Source organism: Oncorhynchus mykiss, chromosome 11 (assembly GCF_057628025.1).
Source record: "Oncorhynchus mykiss isolate SJ-2025 chromosome 11, ASM5762802v1, whole genome shotgun sequence".
NCBI classification, from domain to species: Eukaryota; Metazoa; Chordata; class Actinopteri; order Salmoniformes; family Salmonidae; genus Oncorhynchus; species Oncorhynchus mykiss.
This window is the reverse complement of record NC_143032.1, coordinates 77,138,928-77,147,590: the sequence shown is the minus strand read 5'-3', so window position 1 is coordinate 77,147,590 and position 8,663 is coordinate 77,138,928. Positions and strand designations below refer to the sequence as shown.

The following is an 8,663-nucleotide window of genomic DNA, read 5'->3' as shown; positions in this document are numbered from 1 at the left end:
GGGCGTGTCCCTGTGTCAGCAGGGGAACAGTGGAGAGGGGCGTGTCCCCGTGTCAGCAGACGAACAGTGGAGAGGGGCGCATCCCCGTGTCAGCAGGGGAACAGTGGAGAGGGGCGTGTCCCTGTGTCAGCAGGCGACCAGTGGAGAGAGTCGTGTCCCCGTGTCAGCAGGGGAACAGTAGAGAGGGGCGTGGCCCCGTGTCAGCAAGCGAACAGTGGAGAGGGGCGTGTCCCCGTGTCAGCAGACGAACAGTGGAGAGGGGCGTGTCCCCGTGTCAGCAGGGGAACAGTGGAGAGGGGCGTTTTCCCGTGTCACCAGGGGAACAGTGGAGAGGGGCGTGTCCCCGTGTCAGCAGGTGAACATTGGAGAGGGGCGTGTCCCCGTGTCAGCAGGGGAACAGTGGAAAGGGGCGTGTCCCCGTGTCAGCAGGCGAACATTGGAGAGGGGCGTGACCCCGTGTCAGCAGGGGAACAGTGGAGAGGGGCGTGTCCCTGTGTCAGCAGGGGAACTGTTCAGAGGGGCGTGTCCCCTTGTCAGCAGGCGAACAGTGGAGAGGGGCGTGTCCCTGTGTCAGCAGGCGAACAGTGGAGAGGGGCGTGTCCCTGTGTCAGCAGGCGAACAGTTCAGAGGGGCGTGTCCCCGTGTCAGCAGGCGAACAGTGGAGAGGGGCGTGTCCCTGTGTCAGCAGGCGAACAGTGGAGAGGGGCGTGTCCCTGTGTCAGCAGGCGAACAGTGGAGAGGGGCGTGTCCCTGTGTCAGCAGGCGAACAGTGGAGAGGGGCGTGTCCCCGTGTCAGCGGGCTAACAGTGGAGAGGGGCGTGTCCCCGTGTCAGCAGGCGAACAGTGGAGAGGGGCGTGTCCACGTGTCAGCAGGCGAACAGTGGAGAGGGGCATGTCCCCGCATCAGCAGCCGAACAGTGGAGAGGGGCGTGTCCCCGCGTCAGCAGGCGAACAGTGGAGAGGGGCGTGTCCCCGTGTCAGCAGGCGAACAGTGGAGAGGGGCGTGTCCCCGCGTCAGCAGGCGAACAGTGGAGAGGGGCGTGTCCCCGTGTCAGCAGGGGAACAGTGGAGAGGGGCGTGTCCCCGTGTCAGCAGGGGAACAGTGGAGAGCGGCGTGTCCCCGTGTCAGCAGGGGAACAGTGGAGAGGGGCGTGTCCCCGTGTCAGCAGGGGAACAGTTCAGAGGGGCGTGTCCCCGTGTCAGTAGGCGAACAGTGGAGATGGGCGTGTCCCCGTGTCAGCAGGGGAACAGTGGAGAGGGGCGTGTCCCCTTTTCAGCAGGGGAACAGTGGAGAGGGGCGTGTCCCCGTGTCAGCAGGCGAACAGTGGAGAGGGGCGTGTCCCCGTGTCAGCAGGGGAACAGTGGAGAGGGGCGTGTCCCCGTGTCAGCAGGGGAACAGTGGAGAGGGGCGTGTCCCCGTGTCAGTAGGCGAACAGTGGAGAGGGGCGTGTCCCCGTGTCAGCAGGGGAACAGTGGAGAGGGGCGTGTCCCCGTGTCAGTAGGCGAACAGTGGAGAGGGGCGTGTCCCCGTGTCAGCAGGGGAACAGTGGAGAGGGGCGTGTCCCCTTGTCAGCAGGGGAACAGTGGAGAGGGGCGTGTCCCCGTATCAGCAGGGGAACAGTGGAGAGGGGTGTGTCCCCTTGTCAGCAGGGGAACAGTGGAGAGGGGCGTGTCCCCGTGTCAGCAGGGGAACAGGGAAGAGGGGCGTGTCCCCGTGTCAGTAGGCGAACAGTGGAGAGGGGCGTGTCCCCGTGTCAGCAGGGGAACAGTGGAGAGGGGCGTGTCCCCGTGTCAGTAGGCGAACAGTGGAGAGGGGCGTGTCCTCGTGTCAGCAGGGGAACAGTAGAGAGGGGCGTGTCCCCGTGTCAGCAGGGGAACAGTGGAGAGGGGCGTGTCCCCGTGTCAGCAGGGGAATAGTTCAGAGGGGCGTGTCCCCGTGTCAGCAGGGGAACAGTGGAGAGGGGCGTGTCCCCGTGTCTGCAGGGGAATAGTTCAGAGGGGCGTGTCCCCGTGTCAGTAGGCGAACAGTGGAGAGGGGCGTGTCCCCGTGTCAGCAGGGGAACAGAGAGAAGCGGAACGCAGCAGCACAAGGTGGACGTCCGTCCGTCGAGAGGTCCCTAGTCCCCATCCCCTGAGGGTAAGTTCCAGTAACTATAGTTCTGGGTTGCGTTTAGTAATTAGTTTGGGGATGGAGGAGGTTTTTGAGGAATTGCCAACAGCCGTCTCAAGTCAATGTAGTCCATGCAAGCAAACAAATAGTTCACGCAATTCAATTTCACACGTGAGAATGTAAAAAATGAAGTAAAAGGTAATCGTTGCAAACACGTACAATAAAAAAATCACTCAATAGGCGTGATATAAAATAATATGACCTAATGCGTAATCCAAACATTATGTCAGTCTCTAGTTTAGTAAGAGTCAGTGTCACTTGTGAGACACACATACACTGCATACACTCACAAACAGAAAACACACACACACACACACATACACACACTCATATTGATGCCACACACACACTCACACAGACACACTTTCACACTCTTCACTGTTGTCATACGCAGCTGCTTCTTTGTTAATTATCTATCCAGATTGCCTGGTCACCTACATGTTCATATTACATCAATTATCTCAACTACATGTTCATATTACCGGGACTCAAGCGTAGGATTGATCACCCTGTCGCTGGCCGCCTTTGGGGAGGGTGTATAGTGTGAAAGGCCGAAACACCCTAGGAACCAAAGGTACACTACTGACGATGCGCTCCCCAAATTTCACCAGGCTCACTGTTCATTAACTCTTGGAAATGCTTGCACAAAGGATAGTAACATCCCATCCTGTGTTCATGGAATCTACCTCAATTATCTCACCTACATGTTCATATTACCTCAATTATCTCACCTACATGTTCATATTACCTCAATTATCTCACCTACATGTTCATATTACCGCAATTATCTCACCTAGATGTTCATATTACCTCAATTATCTCACCTAGATGTTCATATTACCTCAATTATCTCACCTACATGTTCATATTACCTCAATTATCTCACCTAGATGTTCATATTACCTCAATTATCTCAACTCTTTCTTACCCCCACACATTGACTCGGTGCCGGTACTCATTGTATAAAGCCTCGTTATTGTTATTTTACTGTGTTATTATTTTTTATTATCATATTTGTAGATTTGTCTTGCTCTGTTGGGAAAATGCTGGTAAGTATGAATTTCCCTGTTGTATTTGGTGCATGAGACAAATAAACTCAGCAAAAAAAGAAACGTCCCTTTTTCAGGACCCTGTCTTTCAGAGATAATTAATAAAAATCCAAATAGCTTCACAGATCTTTATTGTAAAGGGTTTAAACACTGTTTCTCATGCTTGTTCAATGAACCATAAACATTTAATGAACATGCACCTGTGGAACGGTCGTTAAGACACTAACAGCTTACAGACGGTAGGCAATTAAGGTCACAGTTATGAAAACTTAGGACACTAAAGAGGCCTTTCTACTGACTCTGAAAAACACCAAAAGAAAGATGCCCAGGGCTCATCTGCGTGAATGTGCCTTAGGCATGCTGCAAGGACGCATGAGGACTGCAGACGTGGCCAGGGCAGTAAATTGCAATGTCCGTACTGTGAGATGACTAAGACAGCGCTACAGGGAGACAGGATGGACAGCTGATCGTCCTCGCAGTGGCAGACCATGTGTAACAACACCTGCACAGGATCGGAACATCCGAACATCACACCTGCGGGACAGGTACAGGATGGCAGCAACAACTGCCCGAGTTAAACCAGGAACACACAGTCCCTCCAACAGTGCTCAGACTCTCTGCAATAGGCTGAGTCCCATTGAGCAAGTCCCGGATCTCAGTCCCATTGAGCACGTCTGGGACCTGTTGGATCGGAGGGTGAGGACTAGGGCCATTCCCCCCAGAACTGTCCAGGAACTTGCAGGTGTCTTGGTGGAAGAGCGCAGTCCATGAGGAGGCGATGCAAGGGAGGAAGGAAGTATTTAAGAAGGGCCTGAATTACACACCCTTCAACACACAGCTGAGGACCCCTAGTTACCAGAGAGACAATGAAGATCACTGGGACGTGAGAAGGTTGACCGGGTCTGTCACAGCCTGGGCTGGGCCTCGACAACACCTTCTTCACCTCACCTCATACACACACACACGCACGCACGCACGCACGCATGCACGCACACACACACACACACACACACACACACACACACACACACACTGAGACATGAGAAGTATAGCAGCTCTTCTACCTCATCTGGAGTCATCCAGCAGCTATTTGCCATTTCCCCCTCACAGTTATAAATACATCTAATTAGTTCTGTTTCTGGTTTTGCCCAAATGGCACCCTATTCCCTATATAATGCACTGCTCCTGACCAAAGCCCTTTTGACTAGCACCCTAAAGGAGTGCACTATAAAGGGAATAGGTTTCCATTTGTTATGCACTCTGTGTATGCCCCCTTCCCCTGGGCCTGTCTACAGAGAGGTAACAGCTCTGACTCCTAGGTGCACCTATCACCTCGCCCTCACATTCCCCTCTCATAAGATAACTGTTACTGCTTATGAAGTGCTAAAACAGACAGGGTGGGTATATAAAGAGCCCCAGAGACATCTCTGTCTTCGCTGCACAGTGTTGCTTCTCTTCTGCGACCCTCTCCTCCTGTATCGTTACAGTTAGCACTCCAGCATTTTTTACTTGCTGTGGGTCTCTCTCTCTCTCTCCAACCCTGTAACATTTTTCTGAACCATGACCGAGCAGACCAAAGCAGCGGCCCCATCGGCACCAGGGGCCCCATCACGTCCTCACTACTCTAGGGACTTCTTCTGGTCCCCCCTGTGGAGCTGGTGGCAGCAGCCCACCCCTAGCAGCCTCCTTCCCAACCAGGATTTCGGCCTGCCACCGTTCCTAGAGGCCGGTGACCTCCGTGACCTCAGCTGGATGGATAACATCCATAGACTCCTGGCAGCCAGCTCCTGGACTGGGTACATTCCCTCTCTGCCCCTCTTGGTGCCCTCCTTTCCAGCCCCGGCCTCCTCAATGCACCTGCTAGCCCCCAAGCTGAGCAGGGTAGAGTCTGCAGGGTTGAAGGGGCTGTCGGAGGTCCGGGTGGAGGGGCACAATTGGAGGATCACCCTGGATGTCAGTCACTTCTCCCCGGCAGAGATCACTCTCAGAACCCGCAGCGGCTTCCTGGAGATCGGAGGTAGGCCTAACTGTTCTGAAACTATATTGAAATGCTCCTGTAATGACATAGCATAGATACTGGGTCTATTTAAACTGAAATGCCCCAGTTATGTTATAGCGCCATAGACACAGTCAATTTAAACTAAAATGTTGCTGAGTTGAATCCATCAATCAATCAAAATACCTTTTTACAATAGCAGACGTCACAAAGTGCTTTACAGAAACCCAGGGAACAAGCTTGCCGATACAGAAGCACAGTGGCTGGGAAAAACTCCCTAGAAAGGCAGGAACCTAGGAAGAAACCTAGAGAGGAACCAGGCTCTGAGGAGTGGCCAGTCCTCTTCTGGCTCTTCTGGCCGGGTGGAGATTATAACACTACATGGCCATTAAGGCGAGATTGAGTTTGTTTGTTTGAGTTATTATCCACCACACTGTCTCAGTGTTGTCTAGCTCCACCACACTGTCTCAGTGTTGTCTAACTCCACCCTGCTGTCTAAGTGTTGTCTAGCTCCACCCTACTGTCTCAGTGTTGTCTAGCTCCACCACACTGGCTCAGTGTTGCCTAACTCCACCCTGCTGTCTCAGTGTTGTCTAGCTCCACCCTACTGTCTCAGTGTTGTCTAGCTCCACCCTGCTGTCTCAGTGTTGTCTAGCTCCACCCTGCTGTCTCAGTGTTGTCTAGCTCCACCCTGCTGTCTCAGTGTTGTCTAACACAACCCTGCTGTCTCAGTGTTGTCTATCACCACCCTGCTGTCTCAGTGTTGTCTATCACCACCCTGCTGTCTCAGTGTTGTCTAGCTCCACCCTGCTGTCTCAGTGTTGTCTAGCAACCCCCTGCTGTCTCAGTGTTGTCTAGCAACACCCTGCTGTCTCAGTGTTGTCTAGCTCCACCCTGCTGTCTCAGTGTTGCCTAGCTCCACCCTGCTGTCTCAGTGTTGTCTAGCTCCACCCTGCTGTCTCAGTGTTGTCTAGCAACCCCCTGCTGTCTCAGTGTTGTCTAGCAACCCCCTGCTGTCTCAGTGTTGTCTAGCAACCCCCTGCTGTCCCAGTGTTGTCTAGCAACACCCTGCTGTCTCAGTGTTGTCTAGCAACCCCCTGCTGTCTCAGTGTTGTCTAGCTCCACCCTGCTGTCTCAGTGTTGTCTAGCTCCACCCCGCTGTCTCAGTGTTGTCTAGCTCCACCCTGCTGTCTCAGTGTTGTCTAGCTCCACCCTGCTGTCTCAGTGTTGTCTAGCTCCACCCTGCTGTCTCAGTGTTGTCTAGCCCCACTGTGGGTCTCCATATTATTAGTATTATTCATATTTCTAATATAGTTGATATTTCATCCTCAGGGACTCATGAAGAGAGACCAGATGAGCATGGTTTTGTTGCTAGACGTTTCACCAGGAGATACATGTAAGTTTCCAAGCTGATCGATTTTCAACACGGTGTGTGAGAAATGTTTTTCAGCTTCAACAGTTGATGTTGTAGAATACAATGCAGCTAGGAGAAATGTTTTGAGTTCAATTTACTGTCCTTTACACCAACATGAAGCAATATACATAACAATTGCATGTTAACTGAATGGATACTGTATTTATCAGCATTATGACACAATACAACTGTTTTGTACATATAACTTACTTGGGTTTACTAACATTGGGTTTACTTGATAGCTACCTACACAAATAGCTAGCTATAACAAAGTGTTTAGATATTCATTTAAAAAGATTAAAAGCTATACTGTGTTGACTGTGTTGTGTAAATGTTAAAAAGGGGGTTGTGCTTTCCCAGGCTCCCGATAGGTATTGTCTCTAATACCATACGATCCTCTCTGTCCGGCGATGGAATTCTGACTGTAGAGGCTTCACTTCCTGATCCCAGCATCCCCGATGACATCATCATTCCCATTCAGGTAACAAGGGGTGAAACTCATAACACCTCAACTGTATATGTGATACTCATTGTTTACATCACGTCCTGGCCTTGGACACTGAAAAGAAAGTATAGCATAGGAAGTAGGAAGCGTTGGTATTTCCTAGTTTTCCTGGTAATCTGTCCATGTCCATGTCATGTCCTGTTTATTATTTTCTGTCATGTACATTAGAAGGGCAAAGTTAGAACACAAATGACCTTTAATTCTAATGTGTGTTCTTCCTGTATTTTCTTTACTGCTGCTTGTCACACTACGAAGGTGGAGAAGGAGACCATAAGAGAAGAGGGAGAGGAGGGTGGAGCTAAGCCAGAGGAGACTACCGTAGCTGACACAGACTCCCAGCCTTCTCCATCTGCCCCTTCTGTGGCCCCTGTAACCCTGGAGGCGCCTGACTTCACTCCCGCAGAGCCTGGCACCATGCTCCCCACAGAGGCACCCAAGGATGGGGACAAGTTAGCACAGGAGGTCCCTGGAGAAGAGGCTCAGCCAGACAGCACCACAGCTGGGCCAAAGAGCCACGAGGAAGGGAGAGGAGGAGCAGAGGAGGGGGAGACACACACTAAGCCAGCTGGAGAGATGGAGACAGACCCCCGAGAGCATGCAGATAAAGAGGGAAAAGAGGGAGAAGGGCTTCCAGATCCCACAGAGCCCTTTGAGCACCTTGATGCCCCTGACTCCCCAGACACAGTCACGTCCGACCGCGGGGAACACGAAACAGACCCAGCCCAAGACCATGACGAAGAGCCCCAGCACTCGGAGGGCTCAGTGGAGGCAGCCGAGGCCCCGCCCCAACCTGAGGAGCACGAGCCAGGCATGAGTCCATCAGAGGAGGGGGCCCACCACTCTCAGGAGCTGGAGGTTCCAGAGCACCCTGATATGGAGCAACAGGCATACACTAAGTAGAGAGAGAGAGAGAGAGAGAGAGCGAGAGAGAGAGAGAGAGAGAGAGAGAGAGAGAGAGAGCGAGGGGGGTGAGACGTGACTGAGAGAGAGAGAGAGAGAGAGAGAGACATGGCTGTAATTTCATAAGGAATTTGCTAAGATTCAAAACATCCATCCCAAGCGCCTGCATTCTGCAGACTTCCTCTTTAGGAATAGCCCGGTCCCAGATCTGTTTGTTCAACCAATTGTAGACAATGACCATAAGAATTGGCAAGACAGCACAATCAGATCTGGGACCGGGCTACTTCTTCACCAGCTAGCAGCAAAAGCTTGCATAATAACCCTGATTCTATCAATGTGCGTGTGAGTGACTGTCACTGTGACCATGCACTGTTTGGAGCTCCAATAAACCAATAGCAAATGAAAAAGCTAATGCTAATCCTGTTGTCGTTCATTTTGTTACAATCATTTACATTTACATTTACATTTTAGTCATTTAGCATACACTCTTTTCCAGAGCGACTTACCATCAATATTCCACATGTTTTGGTATTCCTTGTGTGATCATATTGACAAAGCCACCTAAAAAAAATAACGTTTTCTAGTTGATAATCACATGCATACAGTTACCGTTGAGATAATGAAGATTC

General features: G+C 51.7%; 1 protein-coding gene across 1 annotated transcript; it reads left to right on the top strand.

Annotated features, from left to right (window-relative positions):
- Window positions 1–4,699: 4,699 nt before the first annotated feature.
- LOC110536388 (uncharacterized) lies at window positions 4,700–8,446 on the top strand. The gene is made up of 4 exons (XM_021622150.3): window positions 4,700–5,236; window positions 6,548–6,611; window positions 6,990–7,110; window positions 7,390–8,446. The coding sequence occupies exons 1-4, from the start codon at window positions 4,780–4,782 to the stop codon at window positions 8,032–8,034; spliced, it is 1,287 nt and encodes a 428-aa protein (XP_021477825.3). The 5' UTR covers window positions 4,700–4,779; the 3' UTR covers window positions 8,035–8,446.
- Window positions 8,447–8,663: the final 217 nt, after the last annotated feature.